The sequence below is a fragment of the Saccopteryx bilineata genome, chromosome 3, assembly GCF_036850765.1.
Source record: "Saccopteryx bilineata isolate mSacBil1 chromosome 3, mSacBil1_pri_phased_curated, whole genome shotgun sequence".
NCBI classification, from domain to species: Eukaryota; Metazoa; Chordata; class Mammalia; order Chiroptera; family Emballonuridae; genus Saccopteryx; species Saccopteryx bilineata.
Window position 1 is genome coordinate 170,248,221 of NC_089492.1, and position 21,325 is coordinate 170,269,545.

At 40.4% G+C, this 21,325-nt stretch overlaps 1 protein-coding gene, 1 non-coding gene and 1 pseudogene across 2 annotated transcripts; 1 reads left to right on the forward strand and 2 right to left on the reverse strand.

Annotated features, from left to right (window-relative positions):
* Window positions 1-17,765, reverse strand: part of LOC136329929 (pre-mRNA-splicing factor 38B-like) — a 59,090-nt pseudogene extending 41,325 nt beyond the window's left edge.
* A 1,005-nt stretch (window positions 17,766-18,770) lies between these two features.
* Window positions 18,771-19,240, forward strand: LOC136328926 (small nuclear ribonucleoprotein E-like). Its single transcript, XM_066264911.1, has one exon. The coding sequence runs from the start codon at window positions 18,817-18,819 to the stop codon at window positions 19,093-19,095; it is 279 nt and encodes a 92-aa protein (XP_066121008.1). The 5' UTR covers window positions 18,771-18,816; the 3' UTR covers window positions 19,096-19,240.
* Window positions 19,241-20,566: 1,326 nt separating this feature from the next.
* TRNAE-UUC (transfer RNA glutamic acid (anticodon UUC)) lies at window positions 20,567-20,642 on the reverse strand. The gene has a single exon. It is a non-coding gene; the product is annotated as a tRNA-Glu (tRNA).
* Window positions 20,643-21,325: the final 683 nt, after the last annotated feature.

A 21,325-nucleotide genomic window follows, 5' to 3' on the forward strand; every position in this document is an offset into this window, starting at 1 on the left:
TAGTACTCTCTTAAAATATGTAAATAACCTACTCCTCTACAGCCCCTCCCTGTTTGCCTCAAGAAGACACATCTCCACCCTTCTTAACCTCCTTGCTGTGAAGTGATATCAATGTCTTCTCTGCTAAGGCTCAACTTCATTCTCAGTCCGTAGCCTATCTAGGCATTGCCTTAACACTACCACCTGAGGTCTCACCCTAGATAAAACTCAGACCCTCCGCAGTCTCCAACCACCTACCACCACAGATCAAATCTTTTCTTTCCTTGGTCTAATAGACTTCTTTAAACACTGAATTCCCAATTTTTCTCTTAGTCAAGCCCCTCAGTGAGATATTCTGAGCATGGCTTTTAAGGTCTATAATGACAAAGGAAGTAACAGAAAAGGCAAATACGGCCTAAAAGAAGTCAGGAAATACAAGCTTTTGGCTCCAGCACCCTAAAGGGCTTCATAGGAATCCATCAGGGCCCTGCTCCAGAGTGGAAAGAAAGGTCATTGAACTGAAGGCCCCACTGGTTGACACACCTGTGCTGTGGAAAGAAGGACACAAGAACGTAAGCTGCCCCCTTGCTCCATGGAGGGAGGGTTCAGTCTCTTCTAGCCCTGCTCCAGCTACCTGTGACCTGACCTTGCCCAGCATGCTGGGAATTGCCACTGAAGGCCCAAGGACATTGTTCACGAGCGTAAGTAGCAGATACACTAATCTCATTTCTTGTAAACACAAGGGCCATCAACTATGCCTCGCTTGAATATTTGAATTTTATTTATCCCTCAAAGATCTCTACTGTGGGTATTGACAGTTTGATTTTGTTACTTTATTTAATGTGTAGTGTCTCTGTTATTCCTCTTGTCTCAATGCCCCATGCCTATTGTAGGCTGGAACCTGCTGCTAATCTCAGCTAGAAGCAGTGGTCACTAGAACTTAAACTCTAACTGCAAAGTGTAGGAATGTAACCAACCTTTTCCTAATTACTTGCAGGATTTACAGATCACTCAGAAAACTGTTCAAAGACTGTCCAAGAGGCACTTCCAGCATTAGATCACTCAAGGACTGACTTTCACATGGGCAGGTCCACACACTGTAATCCTGACAACTCCCACTGCTGCTAAAGTAGAAAAACGACATGCCTTACTCCAACCACAAACCTGAAGCTGGTTGGTCTATGTATGGAAAATATATGAAAAAACTAAGGACTCTTTTAATCAGGCTTTTGGGAAAGGGAAACTAGGATAAAAAGAAAGTCAACTTAATTGTCACGAAAGGTTAAAGAGTTTTAAATCAAGAGTTCTGACTAGAAAGAAATTGTATGGTTTTGATAATAGAAGGCATAAGGTATGGAAATACTTTTGAAAGAAAAAGCAAATTGTTATGAAGGCTAGTTATTTCTAGATAAGAAATTGCATGAAAGCTGAAGGTTTATGTAAGTTGTAGAAAGTTTGTGCAGGTTATAGGAGGTTTGTACTTAGAAAAAAGAATTTGTACAGTCAGAAAACTGGTTTTCAAATAATCAGCCACCCTAGCTAACAATCCTCTACTCTCCCCACTTAGTAAGATGACTCTTTCCTCCACCCTGACCATCTGGAGCTCAGAAACAGAGAAACAAAACCGACTCCTTGCCCTTCTATTCTCTATTCACCTCTCAACCTGCCTCATCCAATCAAAGGCTTTCTACTTGTGTGGGACCAACACTGTTGGGCAGATAAAATATATTATGCTCACTTTGTTAAAGATGGTGCTGCCCATACAGAAGCCGTCGCCCAGGTGATATGAATGTGTATTGGGGGCAGGCTGTGGGCAGGCAGGCTTTGTTTTAGGACTAAGCCTTTCCCACCCTTTTTGATGTGGGGTGGTACAATCCCATCATGCCTCAGATAAGTGACTTTGTATTAGAGACTTCCCTATTTTGTATATTGGAATAAAGGTCTGGATTTCTACATTATAAAATGGGGGCAGAATGGGAGCTTACTCTCTTGGATCCTGAGATTATTATTAGAGGAGAAAGCAGAGAGGAGAGCAGAGAAAGGCACATGGAGGAGGCCAGGAGAAGCAGCCAAGATGGTGGAGTGTTGAGTGAGAAGCCAGTTTGTGCAGGGAGAAGGAAGGAGATGGGAAACAGAGGTAAATAAGGCTAGTGAGCTAGAAACCTTTGATTCTAGGAAACTCGGATAAGTCAGTAGCTTTGTGAGCACTGAATGTGAGTGGGCTTTGGAGCCCAGTGTGTGTTTTTACTTGCCCACCGGGTACAAGCTAGGATTAAAGATGATGGCCCACCAGTTTTTGGCTCCTTTGTTTCTTTACCGACTGTCTGAATCCAATGTGAACCTGCATTGGCCGGGCTACTGTGATGGTGGCTGTTCCTACTGGCTTTACAAACACCTATATGTGTCTCCTTACTAATTGGACAGAAACCCCTAATCTATCTCACCCCAAATATCAACCTAATCCCACCCCATGAGCCTCTTTCAATTCCTAGTACACTACCTGTCAATCTAAGAACCAAACGAGCTATATAAGTAATCCCTATTCATATTGCTTTAGAAATCTCTACAAAAGTAGGTCTAGGGGCAGGGGGACTGGCTACTTCCCTGTCTTATTCCTATTCACTTGCTCTCTCTCTCTCTCTGAAGCCCAGCGAATTCATAAACATGGAATCAGTGGTGTCACACAAACTAGGTGTCTTGACTATTGCCTTTCATTGCTCCACTCACTCTCCTATTTATTTTTCTAACTTTTAGCCCCTGCCTCTTACATTTGTTCACTAGTTTCTTACAGAACTGCATGCAGACCTTTGCCAATCAGAAAATTGGAAAAATCTACCTAACACTACACACCTAACCCTAAAACCTGCCCTCACGAAACAGAAAAATCTGAAACCCTATATCAGCAAAGCTCCTAAATTCTATTTTTCAATCTTTACAGGTCCCCTAACCCTAAAGCTCTCCTGTATCCCTGAAGAACTAGGAGAATAAATAGCATTCACCTCTTAATGCTTCTCAATCTTTTCACATAGTAAGGGGACAAGTACTCTGGGTTTTCTTGGCTGAAGAAGAGCCTACAAACAGACATGAAACATTTCCTTTAGCTCAAGCTAACTGCTCTCTCCAGGGCTGCCAGGAAAAATATCTGTAAACTTCACCCACCCCTCCCCCCGCTATACAACCCTACTTATCTCTGCATTCCTAATCTCCAAATACTTGCCTCTTTCTTTATCAAGTTCCTACAGGCCCGGATGAGAGAAATCTCTAGGATTACCTACAATCAAATGCTCCTACACTCCTATTCCCCAATACCCCAAAGAGAATTTCATGAAGGAAATATCAAATAGGTAGGGATGACAGCAGGAAGAAGCCCAAGCTGGTGAGCTCTTGCTCAAACCAGATGAACCCTTGCTCAAGCTGGTGACCTCGGGGTCTTGAACCTGGGTCTTCCACATCCCAGTTTGACGCTTTATCCCCTGTGCCAACACCCAGTCAGGCCCCCTTCCTTTTAAACCACACATATTCAGTCCTTCTAAAAACTTACACCAAATGGTTCCCTATTTCTAAAAATCTCCATATGTCCTACCATTCAAGAGGAACCAGATCAGCACGTCTCATGAGGCTCATCCAGGAGACCATATACCACCATGTCACTCTGTTTATTTGGCACTCACTTGCAGCAAGCAATGCACAATTATTACCTCGCAAATTTTTTTTACTTCCTCACTCAGGTTTTCAGAGACATCACCTGGTTCAGACCTTACAGCATGGAAATTGATGACCTCCTTAACTGGATGAGGGACTTGGCTTGGCAAGGTTTCCTTTTTGAGTTTACTCCAGAAGCAATAATTTTCCAATTTTTTTCTCCCTTTTTTCCTCATCACCCCTTATAGTATATTATAAAATTAATAACTGCCTTTCTTTTATATGTAACCACAGAGCTGATAAATGATAGATATGTGTATTCCAAACTGCCCTCTTCAATTCCGCTTATCTGTCAGACCTCACCCTTACTGGACTATTGCCCCTGAGACAGAGAAATTCCAAAAAGCTGAGAAGCCCTCAAGGAGGGGCTCCGGACACACTAGGACTTTTGATTCAACACCCACATGCTCGAAGCCCCGGAGGAGCATTCTGGACATACCAGGACTTTTGCCTCAGTATCCCCTCAGGCTCTCCCAAACACTATATAACTCACCCCTAGTCTGTAACCAGTGCTCTTCTCCCTTGGAGAAGTGCCTGGCAGGGTTCCTTTCTTCCTGTAGATAAAGCCTGTTACTTTCGAACTCCCATGGATTCCAACATTGACCTTTTGCAAAGTTCATCTACAGGAGGAATTTTGGGAGGAACATCCTGGGCCTAACTACTTCGAACACATCCGCAATCTTTTTTTTTTTTAATTTTAATTTTTTTTTTTAATTTTCTGAAGCTGGAAACGGGGAGAGACAGTCAGACAGACTCCCGCATGTGCCCGACTGGGATCCACCCGGCACGCCCACCAGGGGCGATGCTCTGCCCACCAGGGGGCGATGCTCTGCCCCTCCGGGGCATCGCTCTGCCACGACCAGAGCCACTCTAGCGCCTGGGGCAGATGCCAAGGAGCCATCCCCAGCACCCAGGCCATATTTGCTCCAATGGAGCCTTGGCTGCGGGAGGGAAAGAGAGAGACAGAGAGGAAGGAGGGGGGGGTGGAGAAGCAAATGGGCGCTTCTCCTATGTGCCCTGGCCAGGAATCGAACCTGGGTCCCCCGCACACCAGGCCGACGCTCTACCACTGAGCCAACTGACCAGGGCCCACATCTGCAATCTTGCAAAACCAGCTCTAAGGCCAGGGTTAGGGGATTCTTAAGAAAAATAAGTTCTGGAGTTATTTAGAGTTCAAGATGGCAGTCAAAAGCTAAAATGGAGTTAATTTATGCTAAGAGCCTTGCTTCAGGGTAACTGAAGCTATGAGTACCTGACTGTGGGGCAGCTGTGTGAGGTGTGCTTGCTGCTGTACCAGCTGCAAGCACTTTGCTTGGTAGTGTGTAAGCAGCTGGCAGAGGCATGAGTGCACAGCCTATATAAGGCTATGGGTGCTTGTGCTCGAGATAGATGGGAATTGCAGATGTGTGGACTGCCTCCCCACCACTGTGAGGGGCCATTTTGCTGTTTGTTTGCCTAAGAGCAGTGTGCCCTGCCTGTGTGCTTGTCCACCATTGTGAGACTCTATTAAATGGAATGGCCCAACCCTTTCCAGCTCCACAGTTTTTCTACCATCTGCCCAAATCCAATATGAATCTGCCTGGCCTTGGCCACCAGCATTACACTGACACAAAGTTGGAAGGAAGGGGTATGGAGTAGTCACAAAATTGGCTCCCACTTCTACTTTACTACTGCTCTGTTTGTGACCCCAGGCAAGTCATTTATTCTCTTTGAACCACAATTTCTTCTATTGTAAATGGGACTAAAAATCCATACCACATAAAGTTGTGGGAAAAATGAATGCGAGATATGGTATATAAAGTGTCAATGGCTGTGACTTGATAAGCACTCACAATAAATAGATCTGTGGCTAGAATTGATGGGGTCAAGAAATTATGAGGGCAGTGTATCTTGTAGCCCGATGAAGTAAGCTGTGTGTTTAAGAATTTTTGTCCATTATGAAGTCATTAATACTTTTGAAAAGAAAGCCAAAAATTAAAAAAATAATAACTCTAAATAAAAATCATCAGTACAAATTTGGACAATTTGAAATAAATAAAGCTAAAGAGACAGTTGTTTGTACACATTCTCAACCACACAGTGTGCCATTCACACTGTATTTATGCCTGCAGATGCTCCAGGTTTTAATGTGTTCCAGACAGATGACTATTGTTTTGCAATCTCCTCTGATTTATAGCCATGCAATTCAATTATTAGGCATTCTAACTGGGTGGATCAGATATTTATGAATGCAATCAAGACTGTTGTTTAAGTAAAACACCAAAGAAACTGAGTCTGTTTTCAGATTCCACTCTTGTATTTTTCAGTATTCACAATACCGTAAAGAGATTCAGAAGAGCTTCATTGTGGTAAAATTACATTGCATATTCAGTATATCTGGGAAGCCAGAGAGAGCCCTACAATTTAGACAGGCACTTCTGATTAAGGTAAAGAATAAACATCTCACAGAAAGCTTATTTCTGGCTACTGCTGAGTTCTTAAGAAAGGCTTACTAGGGCGTAGTGAGAAGAATCCAACAGCTTCCAGTTTGAGCATTTTTGAAACACTAGAAGACTGATCTGCAAGTGTATGAATACAAGACAGTTGTCTCATAAGTGGAACGATGGCCTTGGCTTCCACTAAGCGGGTGGCATGTGAAAGAAAGAGAAGGAGGCTGCTTTGTTTTTGTGGTACATCGTATTGGACTGATGAAGAATATCAGCAAGGTGCCATGTTTTGAGAGACTTATAAGAATCTCCTGCCCATGTTTTATCTTTGGGTGTTGCCATGGCTACTGATGGAGAAAAATGAAACTCAAAGGGTAGAGGGAGGCTGATAGATTAGGGGGTGGAAGAAATGGGGGAAATAATCTCAACAGCCAAGCATTTGAAAGATTTATTGTTGAAGGTTTTGATTGCCTATCCTGGTGCTTACACTGTATATTCGCACAGTGACTCTGAAGACAATTATCTTCTTGAATAAAGCTCCATAAAGGATGGAACTAGAGACCAAGCCAGCTGCTTTTGTGCAATGTTCTTTATATTATCAGGGAAGGAAAGAAGTTAGGAAACTTACGTTCAAATCTTAGCTTGGCACTTCCCAGCTCTTTGTCTTTGGCCAATGTATTTAACTTCTTGATGTTCCAGTTAATCCACCTGTAAAATGGGATAATTCACTACTTCTCTGGGCTGTATGGCAATCATATGGGTGGAAAGTACTCAGAGCAGTACTAGAAATAAGAATGCCCACTTTAGCTCAGTTTTATTTTACTCCTCACAAGGTAGTATATGAGTTTGTGTGACAAGACAGTCCACTTGTCTGTTTTCCCACTCTTCCTTCAAAGCCAGGCACAAATGGAATTGGATTCATTAAAGTGATGTATCATGGCTAATAAAGGCCGGTGAGTCAAAAGACTATACTCTCATCTTATCCATGGAAAATCTCCCCCTCTGGTCAGGCCCTAATTGAGGACCAACACATACTCCATCACTATTGGATGCAGTATCCATACCTTATCTGGATATTTTTAAAAACTTTGATATAAATAAAAGTTTTATAAATGAAAACAACTTACCTTAGAACATCTTTTCTGGTTGTAGTTAAATCTGCCTCAGCACTCCACAAGTCAGCTCTCCACAGGCTTCTCCCTTGTTGAGAAGCCTACAACCCAGCCCACCCAACTTCTGCAGTGTTCTCTGAGGTCTGTTCTGTGGGATTGTACTTTTTAACCTGTATTGGCTGGCTGGAAGTTGCCCCAGCCATTGCCTGCTGAGCAAGAGACCCTGAAAACTATCAAGTCCCTCCTCTGGGTCCCCTTATCTTGATTTTGATCAAAAGAAAATTGGCAGTGGCATTTTATCTAGTTTCCTTTTAGCTGGTTCTGTCAAGTGGTTGACTTTATTAGCAGCATAAATGCAGTATGAGAATTATTTATATTTAAAAATCCTTTCATAGAGTGAGGATTGCCTTTGAAATGTGAATGCCTATTTTCCCTCATCTCAATTTATTAGGTTGTAAATACAGGCTTTCATAAACAGTACTATACTAGAGTGACATCAGAGAAATGGTGCCATGAAGGGTGCTCCTGAAACTTCAACAAATTCAACAACTAGAGACAGAAAAACAATTGCAGGAACATCTGAAATACACATACATCAAACAAAGGTATGACTGAGTGAAAAGGTGTCTGAATATATAATCCACTCTGAAGGAAATAAGACAGAGAATGGAATATTCCGCTTTCCTCACTGATCTGAGGAAGGGCTGCTTTCACTTGGAACTGAGAGGAAGGGAGGGCTGGGGGCACAGAAAAAGCTGGGCTAGGGCAGAGAAGTTCAAGCCAGGGAGAGAGTGTGCCCATGGCTCAGCCCATGTGGAGCTAATGCCAGTGGCAGACCCCGGCAGAGGGGGGCGAACAGTTGCCTTGTTTACTCCAGGTCTCCTGATTGGTGAGCATGAGCAGTGTGTGAGTGGATCCACCTGGTGCCTCAGGTGTGGGTACTCGCATTCCTGGACAGAGGGGCTGGGTTGGAGACTGTCAGCAGTGATCCTCTGCATGAGCTGTGACCAATGCTGTATAATCCTGGTGCCCCGAATGGCAGTGTGCAGGAAGTGCACAGAGAGCCTGGCTGCCCTATGGGCACGGCATCTCCGCCAGCCATACAGGTGAACAAAATACATTCCCGGGAATGAGAACTGTGAAAGTGGTGGGGGGAAGGGCGCACAGACAGCTATTTACTGAGTGCTGAAAGGAACCTAATCCACAGTCTGCTCATTGCCTGATGAATTTACACTGGTGGCTATGGCTGACAAAGCCTTCTTTCCCAGGCCTGTGATTTAAGGGGACCCAGAGGAGGGACTTGATAGTTTTCAGGGTCTCTTGCTCAGTAGGCAATGGCTGGGGCAACTTCCAGCCAGCCAATACAGGTTAAAAAGTACAATCCCACAGAACAGACCTCAGAGGACACTGTAGAAGTTGGGTGGGCTGGGTTGTAGGCTTCTCAACAAGGGAGAAGCCTGTGGAGAGCTGACTTGTGGAGTGCTGAGGCAGATTTAACTACAACCAGAAATAAGCTCACTGCCCTGCCTACTTGAGCTGGTGGCTCTGGTTGACAACACTTTCATACACAGAGCTCTGCTTTGAACAAACCTGGAGGAGGGACTTGGCAGCTTTTAAGATGTCTTGCTCTGCAGGCAGTGACTGGGACATCTTCCTGCAAGCCGATACAGATTAAAAAGTGCAAAAAGCCTGGGGAAAGTAGACCCACAGAGCACTGAGGCATACTAGACATGCCCGGAGGATCATAGAAAGACACCTGAAAAGAAATTGGCTCCCAGCCCTACCTGATTATGCTGGCAGCTCTGGCTGGAAAAGCGTTACCCAGAACCCTTCTTTGAAGGGGATAGAGGGGAGATTTGGCAGCTCTTAGAGCCTCTCACCCTCCAGGAATGGCTGGGGCAACTTCACAGCTGGAAACCTAGGCTGCTGGTTTAGGAAAGAAAGATTTAGAAAGAGGTTCAGGGAAAACGGACTCTCCTATTGTCAAAGCCTGCAAATGCTAACAAGCCCAGCCTACCAATGGGACCAAGGCCTAGTTTATATAATCACCATAGCAACACATCAACTGCAAATCTCAGCCTAAGAGTGTCACAAGTGCAAAACCTAGGGTACAATGCAACAGGCCAAAAAGACAGAGAAGAAAGAAAAAGGAAAAAGATAACCTCTCAAAACCAGAAAAAATCTACAATCTTTATTACATTTTCCAATTTTTTCCTGTATTTTTATCTTTTTTTTCTTCCACTTTAGTCATTTTATCCTCTTTCTGTTTTATTCTTTTCTTTTCATTTTGAACTTTATTATCCAAAGGTATTACATTTTCCTTTTTTTTTTATCAATGTTATATTCCAAAACACTTAACTAAATTTTATTTTTCTCTCCCTCTCTTTCTTTTTGTTTCTTCTTTTTTTTTTTTACTTTTTCTCTCATTCAAATCTCACCCATAAAACAAATTATTTTATTCTGGATTCAAATTTTCCTTTGTGGCATTTTGTGTGCATTTTACTTCACTTTTTATCTTTAGCATTTCCCACAACTCCAGATCTCCATTTTATGTAGTTTTTGTTCCACTCAATACAATAGAATTTTCATTTTTCACTGTATTTTTTTCTTTTTTCTCTTTTTCTTTTTTTCTTCTCTTCTCTTATACTATTTCTCTTATTGGACCATAACTTACAAAAAAAAATTATTCTTGATCCAAATTTTTTTCTTGTGACATTTTGTGGGTTCTTGCCTTGTTTTTTGCCTCTTTGTTACCTCCCCCCAACTCGGGCCCTCCATTCTAGATATTTTTGTTCCACTTAGCACAATTCAGTTTTCAGTTTTTTACTGCATTTTCTCAAAATATTTTTTTTATCAATTGTTAATAACACTCTCAAATGCTATAAAGGAAAAAGAAATTGAATTTCATGGATACAAAAGACAGAGATGTAGCTCAGATAGATGAGAAAAAATCTGCAGAAAAAGTATCAATAGCTGGAAACCTTGGAGTTAAATGAAAAAGAATTTAAAATTCAAGTCCTAAAAATACTCAGGGATAAACAAGAAAGCACAGAAAGGCAACTTAGGGAGCTCAAAAAAACAATTCAATGAACAGAAAGAATACATCACCAAGGAAATTGAAACTATGAAAATGAATCAAACAGATGAAAAACTCAATACATGAACTGAAAAATGAAATAACAAACTTAGCCAATAGAACAGACTAGATAGAGGAGAGAATTAGTGACATAAAAGACAGGCAACTAGAGGCACTACAGAGAGAAGAGGAGAGAGACTCATGAATTAAAAAAACTAAGAAAGCCCTACAGGAATTGTCTGACACCAACCGAAAGAGCAACATAAGAATAATGGGTATATCAGAAGGAGAAGAGAGAGAAAATGCAATGGAAAACATATTCAAACAAATAATAGATGAGAACTTCCCAAGCCTGTGGAAAGAACTAAAGCCTCAAATTCAAGAAGCAAACAGAACACTGAGTAATCTTAATCCTAACAAACCTATTGCACATCATAATAAAATTGGCACAAACCAATGACAAAGAAAAAATTCTCCAGGCAGCCAGGGAAAAGAAGAATACAATATATAAAGGAAGGCCCATTAGATTATCAACAGATTTGTCAGCAGAAACTCTACAAGCTAGAAGACAGTGGACCCCAATATTTAAAGTTCTGAAAGAGAGGAACTTCCAGCCAAGGATAGTTACCCATCTATCCCATCAGATGGGATAGTACCCATTTGATACTATACCCATCAAAGCTATCTTTCAAATACAAAGAAGAAATAAAAGCATTCATAGATACAGAAAAGATGAGAGAATTTATCATCAGAAAACCCCCATACCAGGAAATACTAAAGAGGGTTTTCTGACCAGATACAAAGAACAAAACAAAACAAAACTACAAGTAAAAGCTCCATCAAGATCACAATAAAAACAAGATTAATCTGAGACAACAAAAACAAAAAAGGGGAGAGGACAAAAATTAACAGTAGCAAAGGAGGATGAAGTACAGAAGCACTCATGAGATAATGTACTAAAATGAACATGATATGTATCCTTTCCATTACTTAATGGTAACCACCCCTGAAAAAACCACCACAGAAGTACATGGCTTAAAAAAAGAAGTAACAGAGGAAAGAAGTATGGATTACAAGCAAACAAAAACAAATGATAGAAAAAAAAGGAACCAAACAAGACACAAAACTATCAGAAAGCAATATATAAAATGGCAATAGAAAACCCTCAAGTGTCAATAATTACACTAAACATAAATGGATAGGACTCACCAATAAAAAAACACAGAGTAGCAGAATGGACTTAAAAAAATCCACCTGTATGCTTCCTACAAGAAAAACATCTAAGCTGCAGAATAAAATCAAATTCAAAGTGAAAGGTTGGAAAAAAATAATCCAAGCAAATAACACCTAGGAAAAAGCAGGTGTAGCAATACTCATATCTAACAATGCTGACTACAAGACAGCTAAGGCACTCAGAGTCAAAAATGGTCATTTCATAATGATAAAGGGGACATTGAATCAAGAAGACATAACAATTCTTAATATATATACACCAAAGCAAGGAGCACCAAAATATATAAGACAGCTACTGACTGACCTAAAAACGAAGACTGACAAAAATAAAATCATATTTGGAGATCTCAATACACCGCTGATGGCTCTAGATTGTTCTTTCAAACAGAAAATCAATAAATATTGGCCTTAAATGAAACACTAGAACAATTGGATATAATAGATATCTACAGGACATTTCATCCCAAAGTGCCAGAGTATACATTTCTCTCTAGTGTACATGAAACATTCTCAAGAATCAACCATATGTTGGTCACAAAAATAACACCAACAAATTCAGAAATATTGAAATGATACCAAGCACATTTTCTGACCATAAAGCCTAGAAACTAGAATTTAACTGCAAAAAGGAAGTAAACAAATTCACAAAAATGTGGAAATTAAGCAACATACTTCTAACAAATGAGTGGGTCAAAGAAGGAATAAAAGCAGAGATCAAAAGATACATACAGACAAATGAAAATAAAAATATGACGTATCAGAATCTCTGGGATGCAGCAAAAGCAGTAATAAGAGGGAAGTTTATATCACTACAGGCCTATATAAACAAACAAGAGATAGCCCAAGTAAACCACTTAACTGTACATCTTAAGGAACTAGAAAAAGAAGAACAAAGACAACCCAAAACCACCAGAAGAAAAAAAAAAAAGAGCAGAAATAAATGAAATAGAGAACAGAAAAACTATAGAAAATTTAATAAAACAAAGAACTGGCTCTTTGAAAAGATCAACAAAATTGACAAACACTTGGATAGATTCACTAGGAAAAAAAAGTAAGCACTCATATAAACAAAATCCAAAATAAAAGAGGGGAGATCATCACAGATAGCATAGATATTCAAAGAATTATTATAGAATACTATGAGAAACTGTATGCCACCAAATTTAACAATCTAGAAAAAAATAGATAAATTCCTAGAAAAATACAATCTTCCTAGACTTAGTCATGAAGAAGCAGAAAGCCTAAACAGACCCATAAGCAGGGAGGAAATAGAAACAGCTATCAAAACCTCCAAAATAAAAGTCCAAGGCCAGATGGCTATACTAGTGAATTCTATAAAAAATTCAAAGACTTGGTTCCTATTCTACGCAAAGTCTTCCAAAAATTTGAAGAAGAACCAATATTGCTAAACACATTTTATGAGGCCAACATAACCCTCATACCAAAACCTGGCAAGGACAACACAAAAAAAGAAAACTACAGCCTGACCAGGTGGTGGTGCAGTGGATAGAGCATCGAACTGGGATGCAGAAGGACCCAGGTTCTAGACCTGAAGGTTGCCAGCTTTAGCGTGGGTTCATCTGGCTTGAGCAAAAAGCTCACTAGCTTGAACCCAAGGTCTCTGGCTGGAGCAAGGGGTTACTCGGTCTGCTGAAGGCCCACGGTCAAGGCACATATGAGAAAGCAATCAATGAACAACTAAGGTGTCGCAACAAAAAACTAATGATTGATGCTTCTCATCTCTCTCCACTCCTGTCTGTCTATTCCCCTCTCTGACTCTGACTCTGTAAAAAAAAAAAAAAAAGAAAACTACAAACCAGTATCTCTAATGAATACAGATGTTAAAATACTAAACAAAATACCAGCAAATCAAATACAATAACACTTAAAAAAGATAATTCATGGCCCTGGCCAGTTGGCTCAGCGGTAGAGTGTCGGCCTGGTGTGCGGGGGACCCGGGTTTGATTCCCGGCCAGGGCACGTAGGGGGGGCGCCCATTTGTTTCTCCACCCCCCCCCCCCCCCCCCCACTCGCTCCTTCCTCTCTGTCTCTCTCTTCCCCTCCCACAGCCGAGGCTCCATTGGAGCGGGGATGGCCTGGGCGCTGGGGATGGCTCCTTGGCCTCTGCCCCAGGTGCTGGAGTGGCTCTGGTCGTGGTGGAGCGACACCCCAGGGGGGCAGAGCATCGCCCTCTGGTGGGTAGAGCGTTGCCCATGGTGGGCGTGCCGGGTGGATCCCGGTCGGGCACATGCGGGAGTCGGTCTGGCTGTCTCTCCCCGTTTCCAGCTTCGGAAAGGTACGGAAAAAAAAAAAAAAAAAAAAAAAAAAAAAGATAATTCATTATGATCAAGTGGGATGCATCCCAGAATCACAAGGATGGTTCAACATACTAAAATGGTTTATGTAATACACCATAACAACAAAACAAAGAACAAAAACCATATGATCTTATCAATAGATGCAGAAAAGGCATTTGATAAAATACAACATGATTTTAGGTTTAACACACTCAACAAAATAGGTATAGAAGGAAAACATTTTGGGAATGATGTCAGAGAAATGGCGCCGTAAGGAATGATACTGATAAATCTCCCCAAAAATTCAACAAGATCTTCAACCAGAGACAGAAAAATCTATCCTTGGATCCTCCAGAAGTTCCATGCTAAACGCAAAGGTATGATTGAGCAATAAATGGACTAAATAAATAATCAACCCCAAAGGAAATAAGAAGGAAGAAACACTCCGCTTTCCTCACTGACCTAAATAAGGGCTACTTTCACTGGGAACTGGGCATATAGGAACTAAGGCAGGCATAGGGTGTGAATAGAACCAAACTGTGGTACAAACATCTGAACCAGGCTGTGGCACGGACATCCAAGCTGAGGAAAAACTGTGCTGTGCAACCCATTTAACACAAGCTAACGACAGCGCCAAACCCAGACAAAGAAAGGCACTTGGGACAGCCATCCACCCCAATCTCCTGGTTGGTGCATGCAAATAGTGGGTGAGAGATTCCTCCTAGAGCCCTGGGAGTGGGCACCCATGTTCCCAGACAGAGGGGCAGAATCAGAGGCCTTTGTGTGGGTTGAAAGCGGAATCTCAGGGCCGGCCCTGCATGCTGAAAAAGCAGCACACAGGGAGGGAGGGAGCAGGAAGAAAATTCCCTACGCACGAACTTTTCCATGGGGGACCGGGCACCTCACCGGCAGTGAGAGGTGGCTGGCCCGATATTCTGGTCAGGAGCACAGATAGTGGGAGAGAGTCTTTGTGTGGGCTGAAGCCCTGCCTACTTATACTAGCAGCTCTGACTGATTGAGCCTTACCCAGAGCCCTGCGCTGAGTGGCAATAGAGTAGGGATTTGCCAGCTCTTTGAGCCTCTTATTATCCAGGCAGAGGCAGTAGAAACCCCATAGCTGGATCATCAGGCTGCTAATTTAGGAAGGAGAGACTAGGAGAGAGGCTCAGGGAATATGGACTCTCTCATTGTCAGAGCCTGCAAATGCTAACAAGCCTTGACTACCAATGAGACTGAAGCCTAATATATGACATCACCATAGAGACTTATCAACTGCAAATCTTTACCTAAGCTTGCCACAGGGGCAGAACCCAGGGTACAGAGTCACCAACCAGGAAGAGGGAAAGAAAAGAAAAAGCAAGAAGATAAACTCTCAAAATCAAGAATAATCCACAGACATTATAACCTATCCCATTTTATTATATTTGTTTGTTTGTTTCTCTTATCTTTTTGTCTTGATTATTTTTTTCCTCTTCAAATTTGGTCATTTAATTCTCTGCTGGTCTTACTCTCTCCTCTCCTTGAACTACACTACCCATAAGTGTTACATCTCCCACTATCTTTTCTTTCTTCTTCCTTTCTCTTTATAAGGGTTGCACTCCAAAACTCTTATCTCTCTCTCTCTTACCTTTTATTCTTTTTCCTTCTTTTTGTATTTTCCTCTTTCTTTTTTTTCTTTCTCCCTCTATATTAGTTTCTTCTTTTCTCCTTTAATTTTCCTCTCATTGGATCCTCAATCACAAACAAATTATTTTATCTGGGACTCAAATTTTTCTTTGTGGCACTTCAGGAGTTTTTTACTTTGCTTTTTTAACTCACTAGCAGTGCACCCAACCCTGGCTCTCCATTTTATCTAGTTCTTGCTTCACCAAACACAAAAGTAATTTTTTAATTTTTTCTAATTTTTCCTGTTTCCCTCTTATTCCTCTCATCATATCTCTTAGTCAACCATCACCTAAAAGCAAATCATTTTAATCTTGACCCAAATTTCTTTCTTTCTTGAATTTAGTGGGTCCATAGACCCCCTTTTTCCATTTATCACTTCTCGCCAACTCTGGCTCTCCATTATAGGTAGTTTTTGTTCTATTTAGCACAATGTAATTCACAGTCCACCACAAGATTTTCTCAAGAAAAGGGAAGAGGAGAGGAGAGAGAGAAAAAAAGGGGGGAATAATAATTTTTTTTAATTTTTACTTATTTTTTAATTTTTATTTTTTTAACTTTTTATTCTGTATTAATTCTCACTAATACTATCAAAAAACCACCCTCAGATGCCATTAAGGAAAAAGAAATTGAATATCATGGATACAAATGCCAGAGAGGTAGCACAGATAGATGAGAAAAAATTTATAGAGATAAAATTTAATATATTAGAAACCTTGGAGATAAATAACAGAGAATTTAAAATAGAAATCCTAAAAATACTCAGAGATATACAAGAAAACACAGAAAAACAATTTAGGGAGCTCAGAAAACAACTCAATGAACACAAAGAATATATTACCAAGAAAATTGAAACTATAAAAACAAATCAAACAGATGAAAAACTCAATTCACGAGCTGAAAAACGAAGTAACAAGCTTAGCTAATAGAACAGGTCAGATAGAAGGTAGGATTAGTGAAATAGAAGACAAGCAACTTGAGGCACAACAGAGAGAAGAAAAAAGAGACTCAAAAATTTAAAAAAATGAGAAAACCCTACGGAAATTGTCTGACTCCATCAAAAGACTAACATAAGAATAATAAATATATCAGAGGGAGAAGAGAGAGAAAATGCAATGGAGTACATATTCAAACAAATAATAGATGAGAACTTCCCAAGCCTGTGGAAAAAACTAAAGTCTCAAATTCAAGAATGAAACAGAACATCAAGTTTTCTTAACCCCAACAAACCTACTCCAAGGCACATCATAATGAAATTGGCACAAACCAACAACAAAGAAAAAATTCTCAAGGCAGCCAGGGAAAAGAAGAATACAACATATAAAGAAAGGCCTATTAGATTATCATCAGATTTTTCAGCAGAAACTCTACAAGCTAGAAGAGAGTGGACCCCAATATATAAAGTCCTGAAAGGTGGAACTTTCAGCCACGAATAATATACCCATCAAAACTATCCTTCAAATATGAAGGAGAAATGAAAACATTCACAAATACAGAAAGTATGAGGGAATTTATCATCAGAAAACCCCCACTCCAGGAAATACCAAAGGGGGTTTTCCAACTAGATACAAAGAACAAAACAAAACAAAACCAAAAGTAAAAGCTCCACCAAGAACACAATAAAACTAAATTTAAACTGTGACAACAACAAAAAAAAGGGGGAGAGGACAGAGATTAACAGTAGCTAAGGATGATGGAGTGCAAAATTACTCACAAGATAGTGCAGTACAATCAAAAGGTTAGGAACCCTTTTCATTACTTAATGCTAACCACCATTGAAGAAACCACCACAGAAGCACATGATTTAAAAAAAGATAGCAACAGAGGAAAGATGTATGGAATACAACCTAACAAAATCAAAAGATAGAAAAACGAAAGAGAAGAATCAAACAACACACAAAACTAACAGAAAATAATGTATAAAATGGCAGTAGGGTGGACCCTATTCTGGGGACTCCAATTGTAGTGGACCCCACCCTGGGGCTCTCACTGTAGCTTACCCGCCCTGGGGCTCTCGCTGCGGTGGACCCCATTCTGGGGACTCCAATTGTAGTGGACTCGCCCTGGGGCTCCCACTGTAGACAGACCCGCCCTGGGGCTGCCACTGTAGCGGACCCCACCCTGGGGCTCCCACTGTAGTGGACCCATCCTGGGGCTTCCACTGTAGCGGACCCCACTCTGGGGCTCTCGCTGTAGGCAGCGCAGCAGAGGACAGGGCTGTGGCACAGTGGCCCGAGCTCTGGTTCAGGGCTCGGTGCAGCGGTCTGAGCCCCGACATGCCCACTCCGCACTGAGGGTCCTGAGGTCTGCCAGAGAACTGCTCTCTTATTTTGTTTTTCTTAAGTGACAATAAAGGTTTTCAATAAAATTTTAGAAAAAAAAAGGCAGTAGGGAACTCACAAGTGTCAATAGTTACACTAAATGTAAACAGATTAAACTCACCAATAAAAAGGCACACAGAAACAGAATGGATTAAAACAGAAAATCCAACTGTACACTGCCTACAAGAAACGCATCTAAGCAACAAGGATAAAAACAAATTCAAGGTGAAAGGCTGGAAAACAATACTCCAAGCAAATAACATCCAAAAAAAAGCAGGTGTAGCAATACTCATATCTGATAATGCTGACTACAAGACAGCAAAAGTACTCAGAGACAAAAATGGTCATTTCACAATGATTAAGGGGATGCTGAATCAAGAAGACATAACAATGCTTAATATATATGCACCAAACCAAGGAGCACCAAAATATATAAGACAGCTACTTATTGACCTTAAAAGAAAAACTGACAAAAATACAATCATACTTGGAAACCTCAATAACACCACTGACAGCTCTAGATCAGTCATGCAAACAGAGAATCAATAGATATATTGGCCTTAAACAAAACATTAGAGCACCTAAATATGATAGACATCTATAGGACATTTCATCCGAAAGTGATAGAATATACATTTTTTTCCAGTGTACATGGATCATTCTCAAGAATCGACCATATGTGGGGCCACAAAAATAAAACAACATACTTTTAAGAAGAAATAAGCACAGAGATCAAAAGATATATACAGACAAATGAAAATGACAATACTACATATCAGAATTTCTTGGATGCAGCAAAAGCAGTAATAAGAGGAAAGTTCATATCACTTCAGGCATATATGAACAAACAAGAGAGAGCCTAAGTGAACCAATTAACTTCACACTTAAGGAACTGGAAAGAGAAAAACAAAGACAACCCAAAACCAGCTGAAGAAAGGAGATAATAGATTCCAAAAGTAGCATTTTGAGGAAGCGTGGGGCTTAGTGTGGTCTTTGTCAGCTTCAACCATGGCGTACCGCAGCCAGGGCCAGAAGGTGCAGAAGGTGATGGTGCAGCCCATCAACCTCATCTTCAGATACTTGCAAAACAGATCTCGGATTCAGGTGTGGCTTTATGAGCAAGTGAATATGCGGATAGAGGGCTGTATCATTGGTTTTGATGAGTATATGAACCTCGTATTAGATGATGCAGAAGAGATTCATTCTAAAACAAAGTCAAGGAAACAACTAGGTCGGATCATGCTAAAAGGAGATAATATCACTCTGCTTCAAAGTGTCTGCAACTAGAATGACTAATGGAGTGAGAAATTGTGGAATATTAATTGCAGTCTGTCTTTTAGATGTTCTTTGTTGGGAATGTAGTTCTTAAACATTTATCCCTGTTGCTTTGACTACCAGATGACAATAAATATTATGGATTGTTTTTATTTAAAAAAAAAAAAAAAAAAAGAAAGGAGATAATAAAAATCAGTGCAGAAATAAATGAAATAGAGAACAGAAAAACTATAGAAAAAAATAATAGAACAGGGGGCTGGTTCTTTGAAAAGATCAACAAAATTGACAAACCCTTGGCAAGACTTACCAAGGAAAAAAGGGAAAGAAGTCATATAAACAAAATCCAAAATGAAAGAGGAGAGATCACCACGGACATCCTAGATATACAAAGAATTATTGTAGAATACTATGAAAAAGTTTATGCTGCTAAATTCAACAATCTAGAAGAAATGGATAAATTCCTAGAAGAATTTCTAGAATACAACCTTCCTAGATTGAGTCAAGAAGAAGCAGAAAGCCTAAACAGCCCAATTAGTAGGGAAGAAATAGAAAAAATATTAAAAACCTCCCCCAAAATAAAACTCCAGGCCCAGAGAGATATACTAGCAAATTCTATCAAACATTCAAGAAAGACTTGGTTCCTATTCTACTCAAAGACTTCCAAAAAATCGATGAAGAAGCAATACTTCCAAACACATTTTATGAAGCCACCATAACCTTCATACCAAAACCAGGCAAGGACAGCACTAAAAAAGAAAACTACAGACCAATATCCCTAATAAATACAGATGCTAAAATACTATACAAAATAGTAGCAAATCAAATACAAAAACATATTTAAAAAATAACACATCACGATCAAGTGGGATTCGTCCGAAAATCTCAAGGATGGTTCAACATACGTAAAACGGTTAACATAATACACCATATCAACAAAACAAAGAACAAAAACCACATGATCTTATCAATAGATGCAGAAAAGGCATTTGATAAAATGCAACAGAATTTTATGTTTAAGACTCTCAACAAAATGGGTATAAAAGGAAAATATCTCAACATAATAAAGGCTATATATGATAAACCATCAGCTAACACCATATTAAATGTCACAAAACTGAAGGCTTTCCTTCTTAAATCAGGAAAAAGACAGGGCTGTCCACTCTCTCCACTCTTTTTTTTTTTTTTTGTATTTTTCTGAAGCTGGAAACGGGGAGAGACAGTCAGACAGACTCCTACATGCGCCCGACTGGGATCCACCTGGCATGCCCACAGGGGTGATGCTCTGCCCACCAGGGGGCGATGCTCTGCCCCTCTGGGGCTTTGCTCTTCCACAACCAGAGCCACTCTAGCACCTGGGGCAGAGGCCAAGGAGTCATCCCCAGCGACCGGGCCATCTTTGCTTCAATGGAGCCTTGGCTGAGGGAGGGAAAGAGAGAGAGAGGAAGGAGGAGGGGTGGAGAAGCAAATGGGCGCTTCTCCTATGTGCCCTGGCCGGGAATCGAATCCGGGTCCCCCGCACGAAAGGCCAATGCTCTACCGCTGAGCCAATCAGCCAGGGCCCACTCTCTCCACTCTTATTTAATGTGCTGCTAGAGGTTCTAGCAAGAGCAATCAGACAAGACAAAGAAATAAAAGGCATCCATATCTGAAAAGAAGAAATTAAGGTTTCACTTTTTGCAAATGAGATGATCCTATACATCGAAACCCCCAAAGAATCTACAAAAAGACTACTAGAAAGAATAAGCCAATACAGTAAGTTCGCACGATACAAAATTAACATACAAAAGTCCATAGCCTTTCTATATGCCAACAATGAAACATTTGAGAGCAAACTCAAAAAATGAATCCCCTTCATGATTGCAACAACAACAAAAAAATGAAATACTTAGGAATAAACATAACAAAGAATGTAAAGGACCATTGTTAAGGGAAATCGAAAAAGATACAATGAGATGGAAGAATATTCCTTGTTCTTAGATAGGAAGAATAAAGATAATCAAGATGGCCATATTACCCAAAGCAATATATAAATTTAATGCATTTTCTATCAAAATTTTAATGACATTTTTTAGAGAAATGGAACAAAAAATCATCAGATTTATATAGAGCTATAAAAAACCCCTAATAGGAAAAGTAATACTGAAGAAAAAGAATGAAGTTGGAGGCATTACAATACCTGAATTCAAACTATATTATAGAGCCACGATAATCAAAACACCATGATATTGGCAGAAAAATAGAC